The sequence below is a fragment of the Mauremys reevesii genome, linkage group 8 (assembly GCF_016161935.1).
Source record: "Mauremys reevesii isolate NIE-2019 linkage group 8, ASM1616193v1, whole genome shotgun sequence".
NCBI classification, from domain to species: Eukaryota; Metazoa; Chordata; order Testudines; family Geoemydidae; genus Mauremys; species Mauremys reevesii.
Genome location: NC_052630.1, coordinates 74,437,806 through 74,463,910, shown reverse-complemented (window position 1 = coordinate 74,463,910; position 26,105 = coordinate 74,437,806). Strand labels below are relative to the sequence as shown.

Sequence of the window (26,105 nt, the reverse complement as noted above, 5' to 3'; positions counted from 1 at the left end):
CTTATTTATCTTAATTTAAACGAGGTGTGTTTTGGATAGTAGGAGCAGCTTTGACAAATCAAGAGGAAAAATTATGCTGGTTTAATGTTCAGGGTTTTGGAAGACTGTAGAGTGCTAATTGTAATGAAGCCAACTTAATATAACCGTTTTCTTTATATGCCAAAGATTCACTAGGGACTTTGCTGCTTGCATACAGGAAACAGTCTGTTGTATTAGAACAAGACCATGTTTCTTACCCTTTAGAATACTACAAAAAGTTTCCTTTATAGGAAATGTTACAATTCAGACAAACTCTCATATTTATTTGTAGACAAATCTTCCTGTTTATGTCACAAGACAATTAGGTGAAACCAGGCACTGAGAAGATTCAATGCTATTCCCTTACAAGTGTGAAGGGAAGCTGGTGAATAAATCCACATGATGGCAATAAATGTGTATGCAGAAATACGGGTTTTTTTTCTTAATGTAACTTTATTGCAGTCTGCTTTCAAGTCTTAGCTGTTTGACTTATACATTTGGTTTGCAACAACCAGTAAATTTCAAATCAAGAACCTGTGGAAAAAATAAATATAATCCTTTAACTATAAAGAGGAGCTACCTACAGAAATGTGAATTCTTTATACATAAAGTTAGCCTTTTGTTGTCACACTATTCGACCAAGATATATAGACTTGGGATATTTTTCCTTCAGAGCAGGCCACTGAACAATGAAGTAATCCGAAAAGTAGTAAAGAATTTTTCCAGACAGGGATAAAGTTTCCACTCGGCAGATGCTCTCTACATACACAATGATAACTTTCTTTAGTGCCAGTATTTCAAGAAGAAGGGCAGATATACAGACAGGAACACATGTTCCTGGTCCATTGCATAATATCTAAAAGAAACAAAATATTTTAGAACAAAAGTCAAATATCAGATTTTCTTATACTGTATAGAGACCTTATATATTTCCATAATCAATGTTTATAAAAAGGACTTATTAAAACTAAACAAAAAGCAAAGGCAAATTTCCATAGGGTTTACAACAAAACAAACAGCTGCCAAAAAACATATTTTAAATGTCAAATGTGGTGAGGTGGGAGGTGTTGCTTCTTTCCTAGAAGGGGCTTTTTTGCATAGGGGTCAAAATTCAATAGCTTTCAGGAACACTACTAGCAAACCATAGGGGTCAAATACTGGCCTCAGGCAGAGCTTTCATTGATGACAACACGAGTTCGTTCCATGCATGGGCTTAGGGCACAATAAAGCCTGAAGAGTTTAATTAGGATTTCTTAAAACTGGCAATACAGTTACAAACCTCCTGAATTTTGGCCTTGAGTCAGCAAAACACTTAGTACATGCTTAAATGTTTTGCTGAATTGGGGCTTTTATCAAGGCTTTTTAGCTGATCTGCTGAATTATTGGGGGTTTTCTAGTAAGCACTTGGGAGTTTTTACCAAAACTTGTTACCATTATGCTCTTTTGTAGCTACATGCATATAATTAATAATAATGCTTTGCACTTGTCATTAGAGGATTTCAGTGCCTTACAAACATTAATTACTCTAGTGAAGTAAAGATTATTTCTATTTTACAGATCGGTAAAATGAGGAACAGGGAAGTTAAAGCCAACATTTTCAAACTAGGATGCCTTTAGGCATCTAACCCACATTTAGTTTCCTAAGTAAAAGTAGCCTGATTCCAGGGGTGGGAGTCAGGGTTACTAAACTCAATGAGACTGTTATCAACACATTTGGAACAGTTGCAGATTGTTTGGTAAATAATGGAGACACTGTGTTTTATTATGGCTAAAAAGCTTTATTTCCCTGGGATGTAATATAAAATAGGAATAATTTTAGATAATAGGGTCACATAATCTGTGTTATAGACTCAGTCCTGCATTTCTCACACCTATGGGTGCTCAGTACATCTTAGGAACAGGCCACTTTTATTTAAGTACTTAAAGTTTGGCACCTAAATATCAATATAGGTGCCAAACTTTAGGCACTCAGGTGTGAAAATTTTGGCCAAAAGTGACTTGGCTAAGATCAAACAGCTGTCCCATAGCCAGGAACACGGAACCTGGGAGTCTTGACTCCCCATCCCCTGTTCCAGTCAGCAAAACTAATTAAAAAACACATGCAACTCCCATTAATTCCGCACTCTCAGGATCAGACCCTTAAAGTTTGTGTGAAATAGGCACTTACATTTTGTTTTCCCAGCTCTCCAACTCTAAAAGACTGTTTTGGGTAGAAACTTACATATAGTAAGTTTGATAGACATCTGGCAGTCTTTGGATGACACAGTTTAGGACAACATTTTCTCGTGGGAATCAACAGCCATCAAGCTTATATGCAAAATAAATGAATGTCACTTTTTAGTGTGGTTCTTACAGAAATTAATTATTCACATTTGAGTTTCATTAAACTTTATTTACAGTGGGGAAAGACAGTTTAATGGGTAACACTTTTTATACTCTGTAAATCTTTGAAATAATAAGTCAGAAGTACTGAGTATTATGCAGTGCCCCAATTCACCATGAAATGTTTTTGTTACATGTCAGCAGTAACAAAATTCAATGTATTTGTATAATAAAATTAAACTGCAATTCTTTTCATATCAGCCCGTATCTGGTTAAGATGAGATTCAGTTGAGAACAATTCTGCACATCTGATTTTTTTAAATCAAAATAATATGCTGTACTTTCAAAGCTGCTGCTGCGCTAGATATCAAGTACTTTTGCCAGGGATTGAAAATCCACTCTCCAAACTGTTGAGAATGAATGCTGAAGTATAATTTCTACAGAATTTAAGCTTTCATTTAAAAAAAAGTTCTACCCCCGAATGGTTATAAAGAAAATCTTCCAAATGTGAATTAAGTGTAAACTGATACTCTCTCCCTACGTCTGCACGCAGACACAGGGCTTGTCTACACTGGCACTTTACAGCGCTGTAACTTTCTCACGCACGGATATGAAAAAAACACCCCCCCAAAGTGCAGCAAGTTTCAGCGCTGTAAAGCACCAGTGTAAACAGTGCCCCCGCACTGGTAGCTATACCTCTCATGGAAGTGGGTTTTTTTTAGAGCGCTGGGAGAGCTGTCTCCCAGCATTCTGTCGTGACTACACAGGCTGCGTTAGTGTTGCCATGTAGACTAGCCCACAGCATCGCAGCAGGAGCATAATCTGGTAAATTTCATCTCTGCTATTCAGAATTCTAAGGACAGCAGTGAAACAGTCCAAGATCACTTCGGCTTAATACTGCTTTTACCTGTTTTTAGACATTTTCTATGGCTGGTTTTTTTTTTTGACTGTACACATTCTTTTATTTTGAAGTGTTTGGATCACTACAATGGGACTGTAGGAGTTATTTCAGAGAGACTGGTTATCTGTTTATTATAAAATAAAGAACAGGAAATTATTTACATGATGGAAAAAGATTTCAGCACTTTAGTGGAATGGACAACTTCATGATACTGCAGCCATTTGAGAAATTTAGTCCACATACTTTCCAAGAATGTCACCATCTCTAAATAAGTAATACTCCTTGTCTTCCAGTACTACTTTAGTACCGCCATATTCTGGTAGCAGAATCTTCTCACCAACTTTGACACTAACTGGCTGAATCTCTCCACTCTTTCCTTTGGATCCCGATCCAACTGCCACTACTGTTGCTTGTAGCACTTTTCCTTGAGATTTTTCCGGAAGCATGATGCCTCCTTTGGTTACAGTCTCAGCCGCACATCTTTCAACCAGAACACGGTCAAACAGGGGAAGAAACTTCCTAAATGCTTTCCCTGCCATGGCGCACCAAGTCCCTCCGCTCACCGCCCTGTTGAAAGGCATCAAGCTGCACCTGTAGTCTTCCCCCCCCCCCGCCCACTAGTGCAGAGTGAACTCTGACACATGGCAGCCACTGCAAATGAAAGCTGCTTTAGTGTAAGTGAATGCAACAATGTATTAGAATGAATGACATTTACTAACTAAAACACAGAAAACAGCTCACAACCATACAAGGATTAAATGTCAGACAAAGGGCTAAAACAAAAACCAACAAAAGCAGAGAACTTGCGAGTTATTATATTTAGTTTATTTTTCTAATTTATACCTTTAATTACATATTTCAGCACTTCTGATGTTCATAAAATTCAGTAATCAAAAGAAGGACAACAAAGTCCCTACAACCTTAGTAGAAATTTGAAAAATTATTGCAAGATTGTTTTGCATAAGGCCTGTCAATAGCTACTGGTCTCTTATTTCTGTTAGAAAATTCCACAGAGTTTGCTCTTTGTGAGCCTGACAACATCAGAGAAATTCATTGCTTTTCTGTATTCTGGGATAGAGTCTGCTCCATGGCAGGGAAACACTCATCATAACTTGGAGGCAGTGTACAAAGGTGAATTGAAGACAACTGTGCACTCAGCTCTGAGGCTGTCTAGTTGCTTGACTAACTCCTGGCATAAGAACATAAAAGCTGCTATACTGGGTCAGACCATGGTCCATCTTGCACAGTATCCTGTCACCAACACAGCTTCAGGGGAAGTGTACAGAACATGGCAATTATGGAGTGATCCACCCATCTTCCTTCCACTCCCTGCTTCTGGTAGTCAGACGTTTAGGATTGCCCCAAGCTCAGGGTTGCATCCCTGACCATCTTGGCTAATATCCTGTTCTTTTTTGAACCCAGTTATACTTTTCGCCATTACATCTCATGGCAATGAGTGCCCCAGATTAGTTGTGCACTGTGTGAAAAAGTACTTCCTCTTGTTTATATTAAACCCGCTGCCTGTTAATTTCATCGAGACTCATTTTTTGTATTGCATGAAAATGTAAGTAATACCTTTTCCCACGCCATTCATGATTTTATAGACCTCTATCGTATCCCACCCTTAGTCATCTCTTTTCTAAACTAAACAGCCCTAATTTTTTTAGTATCTCTTCAAATGGATGCCACTCCATACCCTTGATCACCTTTGTTGCTCTTCTTCAAACTTTTTCCACTTCCACTATATTCTTTTGAGAGGGAGCAATCAGAACTAGACACAATATTAAAGGTGTGGGCACACTACGGATTTATGTAGTGGCATTATATTTTCTATCCTTTTCCTAACAGTTCCTAACATACAGGTAGCCTTTTTGACTACTGCTGTGCATTAAGCAGAAGTTTTCAGAAAACTATCCCCTGAGACTCCAAGAGCTCTTTTTTGGGTGGTAACAGATAATTTAGAACCCATCATTGTGTGTGTGTGTATATCTATCTGTCTAGCTGGGATTCTCCCCCCACACCACACAGTGCATTTCTTTGCACTTAACACTGAATTTCATTTGCCATTTTGTTGCCCGCTCACCTAGTTTTGAGAGATCCCTCTGTAAGTCCAAAGCAGAATGCAAGGAGTTAACGATTTTGAATAATTTCATTCATTTGCAGTGGCGTTTTTAGCATGTTGGTTCCAGGATATTAGAGAGACAAGGTGGTGAGGTAATACCTCCCCTTTTATCCCATAGCTTCTTAATTTCCTTAAGAGCCTTTGGTACCTTGTCAAAGGCTTTCTGAAAATCCAAGTACATTATATTGATTGGATCACTCTTTTCCATGGCCTGTTGACTCCTTCAGAGAATTCTAATAGATTGGTGAGGCAGGATTTCCCTTTACAAAAGTCGTGTTGCGTCTTCCCCAACAAATCGTGTCTAAGTGTCTAACAATTCTGTTCTTTACTATTGTTTCAACCAATCTGCCCAGTACTGAGCCTAAACTCACTGGACTGTAAGTGCCAGGATCTCCCCTGCAGCCCATTTTTAAAACTGGCTTAGGGTAGGCGTCAGGCTTTTCCCATTTATGCTAACTGATAATGGACCCTAAGGGATGTTATAGCAACTGGGGATAAGCCAGGCCTAAGAAAGCATTGGCCGTGCCTCCTTTTCCCAATTCATTGCTTGCACAATTAACCAGGACAGGAGTGAGGTGGCAGAGTGCTATAGTGGCTCTGTGTCACCCAAAGATTCCAGACTTCTTTGTGCCACCAGGGTGATACAAAGCTAACTCAGTGTACAGGTGCCTAAATATCTTTTTAAAAAAATCTAACCCTAAGAACTGAACGGTCACTGAAAGTCAATAAGACTTGTATTCCTAAGTCACTTTTGAAAATGGGACTGAGGCGCTTACAAAAATTTTACCCTTTGTCTTCAAATTTGTCTGTAAAGTACCTAATATAGTTTTAATGTTATAGTGATTATTATAAAAAAGGCTAGGCTGAAAGAGTTAAATCTTAATAACAAGTCAGATATTCACTTCTATAAATTCAGTATTTGATCACTGCTTATTAAATACCGTAAAATACATAACTATCACAACACATTACATCATGCCAGTGCAACAAAATAGCAGGAGATCAAGAGGAAATACTCTTTAACCTTGAGAAACAGTATCCATGGATGGATAAACAGTATCCTCATGGATGGATAAAGCAATGTCATGCTCTATCATTTTATTATAAATGAAAAATGCCTGTCAATTGGTTCTTTGTTTTAATGCTAATTTTGACATGACATCACTCATCTGCAGTGAAACCTTATCACTGGAAAATAAAAAATAAAAGGACAATTTAACAAGAGTTTAAAGGTAACCTGAAAAGGGAAAAATAATAGGCCTGGGTCTTTCGCTTCATTATAATTAACAATGGAGGCCAGAAAGGTTTTTTTGTTTTTGTTTTTGTTTTAAATCTGCTGTGTTTTGGTTTTTATATTAGAAATTTCTATAGGGACTATTTAGATTGGAAAACTGTAGAATTACTGAACAAAAACCCAGACTATCTCTGAAGAGCCAAGAGAATGAAAGCTGAGAATCTGTGCAAAAAACTGACTTTGTTAGACTATTTAAAAACTCCTTGATTTTGTTGATACAGTTCAATAGTAAATTGATGTCCTGGGGTGGCGGTGGGGGAGACAAAGTATTTGCTGAATCTTTAACACCACAGCCACTTCAGTTAAAGTGTGAAAGCTCACAAACTTCTGAGATCCTCCCATCGGCCTCCAGAAATGCTAGGAAAGTCCCAAATTGACATTCCTGATATTCTAAAGGTAAAAAACAAGCACAGGACGAGGGAAGGAAGGGAATAAAAAATGAAAGGGGAGAAAATCCTGGATATCCTCTTTTTATACATAATAAAGAATCAAAAAAGGCAAAATCCCGTTATTTTTTTTAAAGAGCCGTTGTGTCTGCATTTAAGAAATAGTAAGAAAAGTTACAAGTACAAAAGGAACAAGAAGTCAGCAAGAAAAAAATAGTGCCTTTAAAAATATTACTAATTTGTCATAGACTAACAGAGACTACTTTAAAAGTGTTTAGTTGTTTGTCTCAGTATTCTCAAAGGAGGACTGGTAAGAAATGCCAAAAAAAAAACAGTTTCCACAGAGAAAAAGAAGAGAAATACCAAAATAAACCAGGATCCTCAATGAGATCAAGAAACTAGAATGACTGAAAGTGATCAAACCTCTTAGCCCACAGCATTTTTCAGTGGAGGGCTTTCACATTCACTTATGGAACTCACTACTTTAAACAGATCACCAGAGCCATAGTTTAGTGGCCTTTAGGGCCCACTGTAAGGTGCAACTGGCTAGCTAGACTCTGGAATTAATTTTCAAAAGACAGATATCCACCAGAGAAGGCAGCCACTGTCCTAAAGCAGCTGCAGTCTGCCATTTGTGTGCAGTATTATTGTGTTCAGTTTATTTTAACTGCATGTTTTTAACTAATGAGGCACCCATATGCTGTACTGTTGGGAGCTGTATAAAAATACTTAAATAAAAAGTTTTATAATATGTAACAGCAAATTACAATATGTGGAGCTTACAAAAAATAGCATTAGGAAGTACTTTTGACTATGGTGGGAAAAAGTAAACCTTTCATAAAGCATGTAGTGGAAATAACAGTAAACAAACAAAATTCCGTAATACATACATGGAGAAAATGAATATGGATCAGAAGACATTATGGCACAAATGAAACTGCATTCAAAACACTGTGTGCGGATCCAGTCATATTATCATCAGAAGGATGATTCATAAATGGCAGAAAGATTGCAGAGGTTAATTAGAGTGCTCCAGGAATTCAACAATCTCAATTATTATTTGCTGGTAAGTGTGGTCTGCTATAAGACACCAGTTGCTCGAATGCTGATTTTTAGTGGCAATCTTAAGTGCAGACAGGGACATGGCTCTTCTTTGTCACGTTCTCTAAGTCATCCTTCAGCATGCCCCCAAGGTTCTGAATGGCATCTTAGCTGAGCCTGTATGTGAACGATCTCCTGCTTAGAAATCCCAGGACATTCTAGATCAGTTTGTAGACCTAGTTTAGAGGATGAGGGCCTGTCTTCCCTCAAAGTAAACCATTATCGTATTGGACTGCTCCCTAGCTTCCTATTCCAAAGAGAAAAAAGGATAATAAAACCTAAAAACTGTATATACGTATACTTGCTTGACAACGACCCTACAATTGAACTTTAAAAACCACAATTCTCAATGTGGCTTTCATTAGTATGGATGAGAAACTTTGAAAAAGTTATTTTTGAGGTAATTACATGTGACTTTTGTTATATGCACATAAACATGCTCATAAGATAGCAATTGATATGCTACATATAAAAACTATGTGATGTGAGGAAAAGTAAACCACTAATTATTTTCATGAGGTAGAGGATGAGTGAGATAGATTTAAACCTAGAAAGAAGTTAAATCTAGAGGCTGACCATAGGACCGGGAGCCAGGAACTCTAACCTTAACCCCAACATTGTCTCCTTCTGGAGACCTGAGTTATGTCATTGGTAATGTTGTTGCAAGAATTGGTCAACAATGGTAAAGTGACTCAAAGACTTTAAGGTCAGAAGGGACCATCATGATCATTTAGTCTGCCCTCCTGCACAGTTCAGGCTACAGAACCTCACCCACTCACTCCTGTAATAGACCCCTAAGCTCTGGTTGAGTTACTGACATCCTCAAATCATGGTTTAAAGACTTCAAGTTAAAGAGAATTCACCATTTACACTAGTTTAAACTTGCAAGTGACCTGTGCCCCATGCTGCAGAGGAAGGCAAAAAAACCCATCAGTCTCTGTCAATCTGACCTGGGGGGAAATTCCTTCCCAACCCCATATATGGTGATCAGTTAGACCCTGAGCATGTGGGCAACACCCAACAGGCAGATACTACAGAGAATTCTTTCCCAGATAACTCAAGAGCCCTCTCCATCCAGTGTCTCATCTCTGGGCATTGGGGATTTTTGCTACTGGCAGCTGCTAATGGACCACATGACATTGTAGGCAGTCCCATCATACCATCCCTTCCATAAACTTATCAAGCTCAGTCTTGAAGCCAGTTAGGTTTTCTGCCCCCACTGCTCCCCAGTGCTTTGAAGATGAAAAGGTCTATATATGTGTAAAGTATTAAAAAAAAAAAAAAAAAAGAACAGAAGACTCCCCCATGTTTTAGTAAATCCTGGGAGAGAACTTAGTCTTAATTTTGTGTGGCTAAACTTTCCTTCCTTTTTTATACTGTGCAACTTACACAGCCGACCTTTTTCCTTTTCCTACTTTGGTTTCTCTTGTACATGTTAAGTGTTTTATCTAAAAAAAGGATAATAGTAGATGAGACATAATATAAAAACAGTACAGTACCAGACAAACTATTGGGGGGGATGCTTTGGCACACAAAACAAGTTACCAGATTCCCCTTACTAGCAGCATCACACACAGTGCACTTGTTCAAAAAGTGAAAAATAGGAAAGGCTTACCACAAAGATCTAATGAGAATCATGATATAAAGGAACAATAACTTATTGTCCATCATAGCAACTTGCTCAAGTGCTGTGAACTTAAGACATTTTGAACATGGTACAGAGAATGGAAAATCTTAGCTAAGTGAAATAAAGGTCTCCTTTCATACAGTTTCATTGTGTGAGCATTTATCTACATTTGTTATGGTGAACTTAACTAGCTTAAGAACTGGGCATTTTACAATGCTTAATTATTTCTAAGGTATTGTACTTGGATATAAAAATATAGGTCAAGATTTTGAGAAGTGACTTGTGATTTTGGTTGATACAACACTTTAAAGCAGTGGTTCTTAACCTTTACTGCAGCCTGCACCCCTTTGGTTCTCAAAATATGTTCTCACACCTCTTATCAAAAATCATTGAAGTAGGTCAGTTCTTTAAACCTAGATATATTTTTTGTTTGTATATTACAGTAATCGTTAAAAAATGTATAATGTTAATACATGGGTTTGATGAAACAAAGTAGTTGTACTCACATGCCTGTGCTTAATTTGTGTTTTTGATGATTTACCCTCTAAAAAAAATCTGGCACATCTCGCACCCCCTAGGGGTGCATGCACCCCAGCTTAAGAACCATTGCTTTAAAGGGATGTAATTTTCAAAAAGTGATGAGCACTGAGCTCTAAAAATCAGGCCCCTCTAAGATGTCTCAAGTTTGACAACAAAAATCACTAGTCACTTTTGAAAATCTTAGCCACAGAATCTGTCTGAAAAGGATTAGATCTAATCTACCAAAAATGCCTTTTTTTTTTTTTTTTTTTTAAACCAAGCACCTGAGCTGGAAAGGTACTGAGTGCCTCCTGAGAGTTGTTCAGCATACTCAACTCCTAAAGACTTCAGGATAGGTTGCTGAACTCTGCTCCCTAACACAAAGCACAAGCTAAAGGGCTTTGCCATGAGCCCCAAGGCAAGGTATGAAAGGAGACGTTATCTCCTCACAACAAGGCACGTAACACCAGTGCAGCTGAGTCTGCTGCTTCCCTTATACCCTTTTTTTTTTTTTTTGGTCCATGGACCCACTAGTTATGTCATCGTAAGTCTACCCACTGCAAAGCTTGCCTTTGTGGTACACAGGGAGTTCACTGCAGGACTCCCCTTGTCCTCCACCTACTGAAGAGTGGAACTGCATCAGTTCTGCTGCATTTGGGGCTTTCTGATGCCCAGGACATGTTTCACTTCATGAAGGCCAGATTTTGCATTTCTCATGCTCCTAAAAACATCCACTGAAGTCAGGGGTTTTAGGTGCACAAGGATTTGTGGGATAAGTCATTCCTATATATAAATGATTTAGAAGTATTCCAAACTCCTTCTCTTTCCCAAGAAAAAGTACAGCAGAAAAATATTTGCCTACACTTATAAAACCTAGAGTCTCTATAGCTTCCAGTGTTACAAATACTTAGTTCTTGACTTGATCTGATAAATTTAGGAACACTAAGCAAAGTAATATTTGGGTGCTGATTTTTATATCAGAAATCTTACACAAATACTGTCAACTCAATTCTAGTATTCATTTTCCCCACTCCTAAGTCTTATAAACTAAGGAACATGATATTCTGCCAAGAATGTAGGGAGCTGCGGTCCACTAACCACACTTTCACCAAAGGAAAGTTAAATATAAGCAATTGTTTCACGTACTACACATCTAGAATCTTTTTATTGGCAAAAAAGGCATTTGGGTCTCTATTTTTGCCCTTGTAACTATTCTATAATCTTTACGAGCACTCTGACTTTTATTCTCACGTATTTTGAAGTGATCACGGATCTATGACATTTACAAATTTACAATGTTCTTAAATTTTCTTAATAAATAAAAGTGTGGAAGATTTCAGTGCAAAGGGCTTATGGACCTTGGCAAAGATGTAGTCTTTCTTTAAACTATTATTCATTTTATCAAGACAGACTTTTTTTTTTATAATGTCAAAAGCATTACATGAGTACTGAACTATCAATAGATTAGCAATTTTAACATAAGTTCTGACAATTCTGCAAATGTCACAGTCATTTTAAGTTCCTCTTATAAACAAAGGATCAATTGAATTATATAACAGTTAGTTACTTCAGTGTTCTTCTCATATGACTTTCCATGTCGGCTCCTTTGGTAGCATATTAAGCTGCTCAGTTAGATTTTCCAGTCAATTTCACTCATAATGATAACTCAATAAAATTGATACTCATTAAATGAAACCACTACTGTAGCAAGGCAATTTCCTAATGCACTCATTACTCTGATCTCCTACAGGCTGTCCATTTAATTTGGATAAAAGGCGCTTTAATTAAAAAAGAAAAGCAAAGAAAAGGTAATGTGTGGAGGGTATAGCAGGGGGCTCCACAATGACTTCTCCTTGATCTTCTGTTTTATTTAAACTGTGTGTGAAGTTTGCTGTGCACAAACTTCTCTGCACCAATTAAGCCAATGAGACCAGGATCAGGCCCATAAACAGATCATTTACAGTAGTGGTTCTCAACCAGGGATACATGTACCCCTATGGATATGCAGAGGTCTTCCAAGGGGTATATATTAACCCATCTAGATATTTGCCTAGTTTCATAAGGGGGGGAAGAGGACAGCTCAGTGGTTTGAACATTGGGTTGTGAGTTCAATCCTTGAGGGGGCCATTTAGGGATTTAGTTGGGGATTGGTCCTGCTTTGAGCAGGGGGTTGGACTAGATGACCTCCTGAGGTCCCTTCCAACCCAAAGAATCTGATACATGAAAAGCACTAGAAGTCAGTTCAACCTAAAATTTCATATAGACAGAAAATGTCTTGTTTATACTGCTCTATATAACTGAAATATACATACAATATTTATATTCCAATTGTTTTATTTGATAATTATATGGTAAAAATGAGAAAGTAAGCAATTTCTAAGAAATGTGTGCTGTGACACTTTTGTATTTTTATTCTGATATTGTAAGCAAGTAGTTTTTAAGTGGTGAAACTTGGGTGTACAAAAGACAAATCAGACTCCTGAAAGGGGTACAGTAGTCTGGAGAGGTTGAGAACCACTGATTTACAGAAACTATCTTGTTGCAGTGTACTGCATATGTAGTTAATCTTGATGCTATTTAGAATTACTATACTAGATAACTGAAGATTATATTAGAGATGGGTCAGAACCAAAACCCTGAATCCAAGCACACTAACTTTGGGAAAGTTAGGTTCCAATTTAATTTTTTGTGGTGGGTGCATCTTTACTAAATATAGTCATAAATGGAAGAACAACAAAATTTTGAATGTTTATGATTTATTAAAATGCACTGGGTGATAGTAACAGAAATATGTTGGCTTTAAATAGCATGAATTTACATATTTGAGGACAAATGAAAAAAACTACTACAATAGGTTACATCTAATTTACATTTTGGTAAGTGGCATATCTGCTTAAATGAGATCATTGCCAGGGAACAGGCTAAGTAATTAATTTCAGTGACTCTAAAATTTAATAAACTGACATGTAGTTGAAAAGTCCATGTAAATGGACACCTGAAGCTAGATTGGCCAGTAAGTGCCCCAAGGCTCTGTGCCAAAGAGAGAAATACAGAAACAGGGCAGTTTTAAAATTTAGTCAGAACCCTATTGACATGTACTGCTCAAGTGAAGTACTGTTTGGTCTGAACCTGCCCTGCCTAGATGGGCCACACCCACTCTCAAGGCTAAAGAACAGGGATTGCAGGTAGCTTGTGCTACTGCATTCCTACTCCTTGCAGAGATAACCATCAACAAGCACCTGCTACCTTGACTGTGTCCGCTTCTACCAGCGTGATGGAGGGAATGCAATGAGCTTCAATAAAGTTTGCTAAGTTACTTGAAAACTTAAGGTATCAGAGGGGTAGCTGTTTTAGTCTGTATCCACAAAAACAAGGAGGAGTTTGGTAGCACCTTAAAGACTAACAGATTTATTTGGGCATAAGCTTTCATGGGTAAAACCCCCCACTTCTTCATATGCATGGAGTGAAAATTACAGATGCAGGGATAAATATACTGACACATGAAGAGAAGGGAGTTACCTTACAAAGACCTTGTTACCAAGTTACCTTGCAAACCTAAAGGGATACATTGGTATCCTAGATTTCTAATGTGCAACCCTATGTTTTTCCCCTGATGCATCCCTATTCTAATTTGGATGACAAGAGATTTAAACTTTAATATATTCTTAGGTGCTTAGTACACTAAGTAATTCATTAAAGTGAATATGCATGATATACTGCTAAGAAACTTAACTGGGACAATCATTTACTTGACACCTGAAAGTGCCAATTACAAAGATTCACTTTACTTTAAAATATATAACATTACATACAGTATGTCAATTAAATTTGGCAAATTTCATAAAATATTCTTTGCCATACATCACTCAGTAAGTAATTTAGCCACATTTCAGGCTAAAGTCAATAATTATTATCTTCCACAGCCATGGGACTACAGATATTTTACAGGGCCCCAGCCACGGAGACCAACTGTAGATATTCCAGGATAAAATTTAAACACTTCCCTTCTTTTTAGTGGCTACTAAGAAATCCACAGGGTGTCCTTTCCAACATGCAGTTCCTGACTGTGAAGCCACACAGTCATATTTGACAACTGCACTACTTACTATAATGCCAAAGGTTCTCTATTAAGCATAGTCAGGGTATTACTCAGATATCCTGCTACAGAGAACTACCTTCCCTGACATCAGTTCAAAATTCTGTTGCCTCTGTAGATGATATCATAGGCATCTTTAATAGCAGAGAGTGAAAGCACTGCACAGCTTCATCTGTTTAAGAATTTAGTTTACTGTTAAGTAGAAACACAGAATTTTGGATTGGTAAGGAGGAGCATGGATTTTGTTCTAGCATACCATTATAGCCTGATCCTGAGGTCCTTTCTTAATGGGAGTTTTACTCAAGTAAGGACCATAAGCCTAAGTGTACACACATTGTATATTCATTAATGGTTTGATAACCCAAACAGCTACTCCCTTTTAGAACAGATTAGCATTTCACCATTAACAAGGTTTGTTTTACATACCAAATCTGGCTTTAGTCTGAAAGTCAAAGGAAAGGAGTAAAGTATGGAGTACAGTGTTGTCAGTACTGAAGAGCTCCAAGACTGGCACACCTCCCGACATCTGGGAATACGATTAAGGGTAAACTGGAAGAGAGTAGGATAAACTGAATTAAATTACATTCCTTCTGCAGAATATGTGACCGCATATATATCTATGTTACTATAAAAACGTTTGTCCTTCATTTTGTATGTTTCCTTATTACATGCACTTGTTATTTCTAAAATCTGGAGTGCAAACCCTTTGGTCAAGAACCTTTGTTGTATAAAGTGAATAGTACACTTTGGGGTGTTGTAAAAAAAACAATGTGTCTTGTATACCAGAATACCAGAACTACAATACCAGAACTCTGCTCCCCCGTCCCATCCCACATTACTTTAAAACACTTCTAGCTCAATTAAAATACACATAAGGAGCAACCTCATCTGCAGTATGTTAACTTAGTGCCCCACCTAGTGGACAACACAAAGAATTGTTAAGATATTATTATGTTTATACTCATCAGATACAATTTTCTGACTTTTGCAAGTGTAAACTGGGAGTGGAGTTATAGTAGTGTAAAAACTGAGGTAAGCAAGAAGAGAATCTAATGCGTCAGTGGCCGGCATACTCTGCTGTTTTAATCATGATTTCAAAAATTTTTTATTAAATAAATGATATTCCTATCCTTTAAATGAATGGGTCAGCAACAAAACTGACAGGAAAAGTGTTTGAATAAAGAAATTAATAATTGAGAAAAAGTCATATTGTCAATTTCTTTAGAAACTAGTAAATTCAAGGGAGGGGGGGAGAGAACATTCAATAATCAAGAAAGATACCGAATCGCAGAATTTGAAATGTATTCCTCCCCCAAACAGACAGCACATGAATAACAGTACTAAGATTCCACACATCCTTGCTAGTAGGCTTTTGGACCTGATGGAAACAATTCTAGAACACACAAATGGGTCAAAAGTCAGTGTCTATGCACACTGAAAAGTTGACCTCCAGTGAAACTCCAAACAAACGTGCCATGTGTGATAGCAGTTTTAGTGAGGTGGGCAACTATTTCCTAAGAACTGGCCAGAAGCTGCTAACTCATTTCATGAAGGCCACCAAACAGTCATCAAATGCTAATGAGTCTCAGTCACCATCAACTTGGCAGAATTCCAACTGATGACCTGGAAGTAAAACGTTCCTAATCTGATCACCAAAACCATAAAGTCTCCACTCATTCTAAATACACCAGTCTTAGCTAAAATCATGTTTCCCTGATGAGTGGTGGTTTGAAGTTAGGAGAGACCAAAGTTTTAAGACAGTTACTTAAAAAAAAAAAAAGTAAACTAAAGATAAAGAGAAGTTGTACAGAGGGTTGGAAAGAATGGTTAAAAAGCAGCAGAAGTGACAGAATATATCATTATTCCAATAGACTTTCTAATGTGGCTACACATTTTAAATACAAACTTGCATTATTGTCACAAACTTTTTTCTTTAAGTACTGTTATTTTGAGTCATCTGTGTTATGACATTTTGTGAAAACATTCTGTTTAACAACTATAGACTGTATTAAATCTTGACATGGAATTGTCTAGAAGGGAGGCTTGTGCTGAAAGCACTGAACTGCACAGTGTCATATAAATAAATGACAGTTACCATAGCGTATGAGGGAACTTGACACAACGGCTGTATGGAATGCTTTTCAGAAACGACATTCCTTAAGAAAAACCGTAGAAAGCTTATCTACACATAGTTAACTAAGAAAGTTTTAAACTTATGATTTCCACCAGCCCCGACCTATTTTTTTTTTTTAAGAAATTTAATTCTTGCAGTAACTTGTTCCATCTCTACTATGATACAAAGGCTAACAGTAAGCACTTAAATCTGATACATCTTTTAATGGAAGTCAACATATCATGCTCATATACCAGATATGGACCAACTGGTCTTTTTCATCTCCGATATGATTTTATAAGGTTGTGTTTATTTATAATTGCTTTTTCTGCCCATAGAGACCTTTTTCATTGTTGGTCAGACATCAAATTGTCGAAAGTGGAAGTTCAACAACAGATGAGACTAGAGAACTGTAAGTTTAAACATCAATTCTGTAGCCCTTTATTATCTAGTAACTTTTTTATTATTTTGCCGAAGCATGTAAGGAGAGGTAGTGAAAGCTTGCCATTGCCATGGCCCATTATAGTGTGTTTAACTGAACACGCTGTAATCCTTCCAAAGAAATTAGATACTGGGGAAGGGATTTTGGTTGTTTGCTTTTGTGCAAAATAACTTGTTTATTTAATGACTAAGGAGATTTTCTGTAAGAACCTGTTGATTACTGCTGTTTTATTTCTATTCAATCCATGTAAACTGATATGGTGACTGTCATGGGGGCCTGCCCTTTAAAAAGAGTCGGGGACTAGCCTATTTGAGCCACACTCCTGTAAGGAAGAACTAGCCAACTCAAACCCACCTGGAAGTAATTAAATGCCCTGGCTGGTTGTCAGCTGATTAGCTAGTGAGCCTGATAAAGGGTTACCAAGGCTCAGCTGAGGTGGATTCTACAGACAGGAAGTTCCTGATGAGAGGAGAAGCTCACCAGATGAGGGGTCTGGGAAGGTGTGCTCTGAGGAACAGGGAATTTCTAAATGATGGAAGGAAGCCAAGCCTGTCAGAAACTACATGCTGTCCCAGAGAAGACTTGCAGCTGACAGATCTGTGCAGAAGGATTCTTGCCAAGGAAAGGGACCTGAGCTGAAAGAACACTGCTGGAAAGGAATGGTAAAACTAGGTGGGAACAAAAACTAAGACAGGGGTGAAAGCTTGTGTGATGGGTTGGATCACAGAAACCCTCCTGGGAGCTGCCACCTGATGTGCCAAGACTACTTCTACCCCTGCTTTCCCTGCCAGCTCAGGACTCCAGCACCCTGTCTTGCTGAGCCAGACACTCCTGTCTGCTCCAACACAGACCTAGGGACTGAATTACTTGCCCCAAAGCTGCAGGTTTACCTGAACGCAGCTAACAGAAGTGTTCCTGTCTTTAACACTCAGATGCCCAACTCCCAATGGGGTCTAAACCCAAATAAATCTGTTTTACCCTGTATAAAGCTTAAATTGTTTGCCCTCTATAACATCGATAGAGAGAGATGCACAGTTGTTTGCTCCCCTGGGTATTAATACATACCCTTGAGTTAATTAATAAGTAAAAAGTGATTTTATTAAATACAGAAAGTAGGATTTAAGTGGTTCCAAGTAGTAACAGACAGAACAAAGTAAGTTACCAAGCAAAATAAAATAAAATGTGCAAATCTATGTCTAATCAAACTGAAGACAGTTCCAGAATACTCCTTTTTACAGACTAATCTCCTTTTAGCTTGGGTCCAGCAATCACTCACACCCCTTGCAGTCACTACCCTTTGTTCCAATTTCTTCCAAGTATCCTGAGGGGTGGAGATGCTCTCTCTTTGGCCAGCTGAAGACAAAATGGAGGGGTCTCCCAGGGGTTTAAATAGACTTTCTCTTGTGGGTGGAGACCCTCTCCTCACTCCTATGCAAAGTCCAGCTCCAAGATGGAGTTTAGGAGTCACCTGGGCAAGTCACATGTCCATGCATGACTCAGTTTTTACAGGTAGCATCCATTGTTTACATGCTACCTTGAATGTCCTCAAGTAGACTTCTTATGTGGATTGGAGCATTCCAAGATCCATTGTCCTTTAAGTGTTTCTTGATTAGGTCCTTAATTTCAACATTCCCTTCACCAGGAACTGACCAAATGCTCTACTAAGGTTATTTAGAAATCAAGCCAGCCAACATTCATAATGTCGAATACAAAAATGATACATGCATGCAAATAGGATTAATACATTCAGTAGATCATAACCTTTACGGGATATGTTACATGGCATATGTAGCATAAAACACATTCTAAGAATATTTCCATAGAGCCTTATGGGAGATACCGTCACAGCTTGTTTATATTTTTATTTGGTCTTTGTTCCCTATATAAAGCCTTGGTGACCTTTATTGAAGGCATGAGGAAATGAGGCAGGAAACATCTACAGTACCACTCAGCTGGAAGGGTGTACTATAGGGCAGATACACCCTGTGACAGTGATTCAATTCCCAGCCTTCCTTGGGAAGAGGAAAAATGACCCCCTTGACAGAAGAATGAGCGGGAAGCTCTGCAAGATACAACTCACTGTTTCCAATTGTATGCAAAGGAGCAGGAGAGATTTAATCTGTGTACACTCAAAAGAGAACATGTTAAATCCCTCAAGCTTTTCCTGCCCCCTCTCCACATGCTGGAACAAGTGATAGGCTGAAACCATACTCTGTGCAGGTGTGCTCCTCAGCTGGCTGAAGGTGAGTCATCTATGCTGCAGATAAGGGTGGTCTTTCTACCATCTCTCCACATTGAATATATTTATAGAGTGGGCAACCTACATTTCTCAGAAGAGTTGACTCTTTTTCCAAAGGAAAAAACATCTGTTACCAAAAGGTCAGCCTCAGACCCTCACAAATGGGTTCTTCCTACTTTCAACCTTTAAGGAAAACAGAATAATAATTGTGTGTGTTTGGGGGGGGAGGGGAAGGTGGGTAGACAGGGACGACTCAACCTCCCCCCCCCCCCAAAAAAAACCAAACAAACAAACCAACAAAACTACCAAACTTGTTTAGAGAACAACTATATTTATTTTACTTACGTGTTTGTAGGGAGGCGGCCTGGTCCCCAGGCGCCCCGGAGGACGAGGAGCCCAGCCAGAGGCCGGACTGGGCGGAGCTACGGGGCTCTGGGCCTGCCCCACAAAGGGTCAAGCACCGGCCCGGAAGTACAAAGGCGGGCCCTCCAGGCTCAGTAAGGCCCCAGCCGTCAGCAAGGCCGGACGTCCACGACCGAGCTCCCACTGGGGAGGCCGCAGAAGGCAGCGGCTGACCCAGCCTCCCCCGCTCCCGCTACCCGGAGGAGGACTGGCCGAGCCTGCCCCGCTCCCGCTACCCGGAGGAGGACTGGCCGAGCCTGACGGTGGCTGCCAACCCTGAGGACCCGCTGAGCCCACCCGAGCACACTTACCCTGAGGAGCCGATGGTGGTTGAACCCTCTGCCGAAACCATGACGACTCAGGTACTTGAGGAGGGGGAAGGTGGAAGTAGCCCGGGGGCAGCCGACCCCAGTCTGGCTGCAGCACCGCCAGAACCGATGTCATTGTGAAGCGGCCTGGATCCCCACTGACAGCAGCGAGTTTCTGCTGCTGCTATGGCCCCGGGCTGGGACGCAGTGGAGTGGGAAGGCCTACGTCCCCCCCCCGCCACCCTTCCAGGGGTGGCAGACATCCCCTTCTCCCTGGCCTGAGGAGGCCTTTAGACTTGAACCGCTTGCTCAGCCCTGCATGAGGGTCTGAGCCCTGTACCTGTGTTTGTTGCCCCGCCCTGAGCCAGGGCTTGGGCTTTGTAGGTTCATAGACTGTACTACTCGTGTGTAGTGAGGCGGCCTGGTCCCCAGGCGCCCAGAGGGCGAAGATTGACCCCTCCCCCAACAGGGGAACGCTTACAGTGTTTGGCTAAAAACACCCTAGCAAAATGCTGCATAATATCAAGATTCCAAAACTATTTGTATTAAGAATGCTAATTATCCAACTATTTTATCAGTTGAGTGGCCACGAGAGGGACTTTAAACATAAAGTTTACTCCAAAAATCTTCTCTTCATCCCACTGTACATTATCATCTAGACACTGTATTTTGTTCTAAAGAAGGAAAAACTTTCTTCCACCTCACTTCTGCATTAAATAAGTAGAAGGGAAAAGGCAATTGCTAAGACAGAATGACTCTTCACTTAATCTTTAATATAAATTCCCAGCAAAATATGCCAATGAAACAAGATGCTAAATTATTCTCATTTAGGTTCACCACAGACTTATGAAAAACATTTTTCACTTACATTTGGAGGCTCCTATTGTAATGATACAAACACACTGGCAGTTGCTACTTTCCCTTTATTTTTTTTGTAGTTTACATTTAACACACTATCATACTGTATTTGCTTTTTTTTGGTTTCTGCTGCTGCCTGACTGCGTATTTCCCGTTCCAAATGAGGTATGTGGTTGACCAGTCAGTTTGTAACTTTGGTGTTCATAACTCTGAGGGTCTACTGTACTATATCATGTACAAATGATCAAGCTTTCTTATGACTATGTATTTAACTTACCTGGGAATTGGAGAAAGTTTCAGCTCTTTTTTGTTCAAAATTACGTATTTTATCTTCACTCATCTTATCTGAATCTGCAAAAATGTAATGTCGAGGAGAGTATGACTGGGACAAACTGCTGAGTAACCTCAGGATTTCTGTTGTGTGTCCTCCTGGGGGGGGAGAAAAACCATCGGAGCTAGTTAGTATATGAAATATTTAGCAGCTGCCATTTGAAAACATGCTGCTGGGGGTCACTTATTCCTTTGAGAGACATTGTTAATATTAGCATCACTCACCCTCCTCTGAGAGCTGGGAATTTAATTAGGGGCTGTTTGTGATGGTTAAAGTAATATGGAGCCCATTCAACTCTCACTGAAGTCAATTGAAAGACTCACTGATTTTAAATGGGAGATGGACCAGGCCCATACAGAGGACATACTGTAGAGTCTTTGTTTTCCAATGTTCTGTCTTAGCTGTATTTGTGGCATATACAACTGTTCTGGTTATAGCACAGTTGAATCTTTACCTGTTTACAGCACACTTGCAATTTGCAAAGAGGATGGGGTTTGACACCTGTCTTAACTATATCCTATGGTCAGACTTAAAGCCTTGGACATGTTATCATTATATGCAAGCCATTCCTGGTCACGATCCCCTTACTAGCCAGCACCAACACTTTTGGGTCTATGCTGGCCATCTGGAAGCAACGTGGGATACTGTGATTACAAATATCCTTGTATCACTCCAACTCTGCCCTGCCACCTGCTTTTCACTAGCTTCTACCAGTGTAACTAATCTAGCACCTGATCTTCACTGGGCTGTAAAGTGATTTTAATAATATGGTTAAAACAAAGTTTGGTCCTGTGTGTCAAGGTAAGACAACTATAACACTTGGAGGACTGTCATATCCCTGAAATAGTAAATTTGACTGTTAATAGAACCTCATGGAACTCTATATATGTAACCTCATTTATACATTAATAACATGACAACTTTGGGTACCAAAATTTTGGTGGGCCAGTCTTAAAATGTAGGTACCTCTCATTTTTATTCTTTGGGGCTTCCAGGTTCAAACTCAATCGTATCTTTGTCAGTGTGGTTTATTTATTTATTTTAAATCACCTTAATCCTTAACTGGGTTTGATGTGATTTTCACATAGCAGATATAATGTATTTTTCTTTAAGAGTGCAAAAATGAAGTTTAAGAAAAAAAAAAAGTAGAAATCCCAAGTATGCCCTGCAGGTGGCTTGTAGAAGAAGCTTAAAAACGAGTGAAAGATGCTACCACATTCTTAATTCTTCTCTTTAGATTTGTGTGTATTGTATCATATACTCTTCTGTTGTCATTCCAGAAGAGGCCCACTCCCTCTGTTCTTAACCTCACATTTCCTTGTAGAGGGTGTCTTTCACACTTAGTTTTCTGTGCCTTAAGAATAAGTGACACAGCTAGTGTTTGTTTCCTTGGCCTGGTCTACACTACACGTTTAAACCGATTTTAGGAGCGTTAAACCGATTTAACGCGGCACCCGTCCACACTAAGAGGCCCATTATATCGATATAAAGGGCTCTTTAAACCGGTTTCTGTACTCCTCCCCAACGAGAGGAGTAGCGCTAATATCGGTATTACCATATCGGATTAGGGTTAGTGTGGCCGCAAATTGACGGTATTGGCCTCTGGGCGGTATCACACAGTGCACCACTGTGACCGCTCTGGACAGCAATCTGAACTCGGATGCAGTGGCCAGGTAGACAGGAAAAGCCCCGCGAACTTTTGAATATCATTTCCTGTTTGCCCAGCGTGGAGCTCCGATCAGCACGGGTGGCGATGCAGTCCCAAATCCAAAAAGAGCTCCAGCATGGACCGTACGGATGTGATCGCTGTATGGGCAGACAAATCTGTTCTATCAGAGCTCCGTTATAGAAGATGAAATTCCAAAGCATTTTTAAAAAATCTCCAGAGGCCACAGCAGGGACTCAGCACACTGCTGCGTGACAAGCGTAACGGAAAGCCAAAGAATCAAATGGACGCTCATGGAGGGAGGGAGGGAGTGGGGACTGAGGACTCCAGCTGTCCCACAGTTCCTGCAGTCTCCAAAAAGCATTTGCATTCTTGGCTGAGCTCCCAATGCCTGTAGGGTCAAACATATTGTCCGGGGTGGTTCAGGGCATAGCTCGTCAATTTACACCCCCCCACACCCCCAGAAGGAAAAGGGAAAAAAATAGTCTCTTGACTCTTTTAAATGTCACCCTATGTGTACTGAATGCTGCTGGTAGACGCAATGCTGCGGCAGTGAACTGTAGCATCCTCGCCCCCACTCCTTGGTGGCTGATGGTACAATATGACTGATATCCATTGTCATCATCAGCCTTGTGGCAGATGGTGCAGTACAGAAGGACTGGTATCCGTCCTCATCATCAGCCCATGAGTGCTACTACTTCCCAGTAGATGAAGATAGTTACCAGCCGTTCTGTACCATCATAGCAACAGGGGGCTGAGCTCCATCAGCCCCCACCCTTCATGTGTAAAGAAAAGATTCTGTTCTGCCTGGACTATCATAGCAGCGGGATGCTGGGCTCCTCTCCCCCACACTGCTTAATGTCCTGTCTGGACTATCATAGTAGCTGGAGGCTGCCTTCCCCTCATTTTATCTCACTAACAAGTCACTGTTTCTTATTCCTGCATTCTTTATTACTTCATCACACAAATAGGGGGACACTGCAACGGTAGCCCAGGAAGGTTGGGGGAGGAGGGAAGCAACAGGTGGGGTTGTTGCAGGGGCACCCCCTGTGAATGGCATGCAGCTCATCATTTCTGTGGGATCTGACACAGAGCAGCTGTGCTTTCTGGTTCTCTGATACACTGGTTCTCTAGTACACTTGCCCCATACTCTAGGCAGGACTGATTCTATTTTTAGATACCATAAAGGAGGGATTGACTTGGGGAGTCATTCACATTTTTGTCTTTTGCGCCCCCGGCCGACCTCAGCCAGGGGCACCTATGATAGCAGCAGAGAGTACAGTACAGAAGGACTGGTAACCATCATCTCATTGTCAATTTACAATGGAAGCAGATGGTACAGAACGGCTGATAACCATCTCTGCTATCATGCAAAAGCAAATGAATGCTGCTGTGTAGCGCTGCTGAATCGCCTCTGTCAGCGGCATCTAGTACACATACGGTGACAGTGACAAAAGGCAAAACACGCTCCATGGTTGCCATGCTTTGGCATCTGCCAGGGCAATCCAGGGAAAAAAGGCGCGAAATGATTGTCTGCCATTGCTTTCCCAAAGGAAGGAGTGACTGACGACATTTACCCAGAACCACCCGCGACAATGATTTTTGCCCCATCAGGCACTGGGATCTCAACCCAGAATTCCAAGAGGCGGGGGAGACTGCGGGAACTATGGGATAGCTATGGAATAGCTACCCACAGTGCAACGTTCTAGAAATCGACGCTAGCCTCGGACCGTGGACGCACACCACCGAATTAATGTGCTTAGTGTGGCCACGTGCACTCGATTTTATATAATCTGTTTTACTAAAGCGGTTTATGTAAAATTGGAATAATCCTGTAGTGTAGACGTAACCCTTGAAAGCATAGCAAGATCTTAAAAGACATATTTAATGTAATTTCCCTCCACATCCTATAATTCACGTGCTGTCCATACAGCTATGTGTGGTGTTGCCAAGCTGTATTACAGCCACAGAACTCCATCCCAGCGGGGGATACATGTCAATATTATTAATAATTAAGTATACGATGGTAGCATGCAAAGGACCCCATGAGTACTGGAGCTTGATTTTGCAATCCTAGCAATGGAAAGGTTACACTCTTAACATAATATAATACTGCTCTGTCACCTAGTGGTGGATGAAGTGATCTTGCATATTACAGCAGAAACATAAAACACCGCAGTAATAGCATTACTCTCCGCAGTGTGGGGTGTAGCGCCCTCCCTCCCCCAGCCCAGGTGCGTTTTGCTCTTTAGCCCACCTGGTTGCCGAAGCAGGACCCCATGAGTCTCTGGGCATCTCCGAGCAATGAGCATCCCCCTGGGATCTCTGTTAAAGCCCCCACGAGTTTCCGCATATTGTCCCTCGGACCTCACTCGCCTACCTCCACTTTCCGCCGCCCTCCCTTAGCTGCCTCTTGCTTCCCTGTAACCCTCCCGCCGAGGCGGCCCCGCGGCCCCTCTCCATTTCAGGACAGGGCTGTGGTGGGGACACTACAGCGCCAAGCCGCGCCGCCGTGCAAGGCTCGAGCCCGCTTCCCAGCATGCACCAGCCTACCCGCCGCCGAGCAGCCACCTACAGGACTACACTTCCCAGCATGCGCCGCTCCCGGGGGAGTCTGCCGGTGCGCAGTGCTGCCCTCTGCCGGCCGGACAGGGATCGGGCCCATCTCTACTCACCGGAGCCGGCCACCACCAGGAGGCTGAGGGGAGCTGTCCGCGGGCTGCTGTTCCGCCTCGCTAGGAGAAGCCGCGCAGTGAGGAGCAGCAGCAGCAGCAGGGCAGCGGCGCCCAGCGCGGCCGGGAGGGCGTCCATACAAACCCGACAGGAGCGGACACGGAAGTCCACAGAACGAGGAAGACACGTCGCGAAAACTACGGAGGCCGTAGCAGCTCAAACGTACTCGCTTCTGTGTATGCGCTTCGTTACGTGGCGAGCGAGCAACTCATTTCTCCCCGCCCCCGCGGAAAGTCAACGCAGGTCCTTCCGCGCGCGCCCCAGGGAGTGTCTCCGCTGCCCTCCCGCGCCTGACCCCTGCAACGCGCAGGGTCGCCGCCCTCCCCTCGGGCTCCAGCGCGCCCTGGGGAAGCGGGCGCCGGGCTCCCACGCAGTGAACTAGTAGGAAGCTGAAGCTAGAGCCCAGGGTTCGGTGTGGGGCGCCGGGGGCCTTGCAGCGCCGCCGTTGTTGAGGGCGGGTGAAAAGCTGACAAGGAGTCAGTGGGTGACGGATGTATGTGAGCAAATGGGACCATCAGAGATGGGAGCAGCCGGTATTCACTGAACACTGGGTCCAATATAGGGTGATCAGATGTCCTGGTTTTATAGGGACAGTCCCGATTTTTGGGTCTTTTCCTATTACCCTCC

General features: G+C 41.0%; 2 protein-coding genes across 3 annotated transcripts; both read right to left on the bottom strand.

The window, feature by feature from the left end:
- Positions 1-449: 449 nt before the first annotated feature.
- ALG14 (ALG14 UDP-N-acetylglucosaminyltransferase subunit) lies at positions 450-25,696 on the bottom strand. Of its 2 annotated transcripts, none has more exons than XM_039485995.1 (4): positions 25,421-25,696; positions 21,026-21,177; positions 14,813-14,935; positions 450-874 (listed from the first exon to the last, which is right to left on the bottom strand). In XM_039485995.1, exons 1-4 carry the CDS (start codon positions 25,554-25,556, stop codon positions 644-646), a joined length of 642 nt encoding a protein of 213 aa, XP_039341929.1. In that variant the 5' UTR covers positions 25,557-25,696; the 3' UTR covers positions 450-643. The 2 variants fall into 2 exon arrangements, with proteins under 2 accessions (XP_039341929.1, XP_039341930.1); XM_039485996.1 differs by lacking the exon at positions 25,421-25,696 and adding an exon at positions 25,003-25,283.
- LOC120370792 (10 kDa heat shock protein, mitochondrial) lies at positions 3,347-3,804 on the bottom strand. The gene has a single exon (XM_039485998.1). The coding sequence runs from the start codon at positions 3,778-3,780 to the stop codon at positions 3,472-3,474; it is 309 nt and encodes a 102-aa protein (XP_039341932.1). The 5' UTR covers positions 3,781-3,804; the 3' UTR covers positions 3,347-3,471.
- Positions 25,697-26,105: the final 409 nt, after the last annotated feature.

What these genes read in the sequence shown, in the direction of transcription:
- LOC120370792 (XM_039485998.1), bottom strand. Translation starts at nt 3,780, where the DNA reads ATGGCAGGGAAAGCATTTAGGAAGTTTCTTCCCCTGTTTGACCGTGTT.
- ALG14 (XM_039485995.1), bottom strand. Translation starts at nt 25,556, where the DNA reads ATGGACGCCCTCCCGGCCGCGCTGGGCGCCGCTGCCCTGCTGCTGCTG. An exon ending in CCTGGTGGTGGCCGGCTCCG is followed by an intron (nt 21,178 to 25,420) that starts GTGAGTAGAGAT and finishes CTCCCCCCCCAG; the next exon opens with GAGGACACACAACAGAAATC. An exon ending in TCAGACTAAAGCCAGATTTG is followed by an intron (nt 875 to 14,812) that starts GTATGTAAAACA and finishes TGTTTCTTTTAG; the next exon opens with ATATTATGCAATGGACCAGG.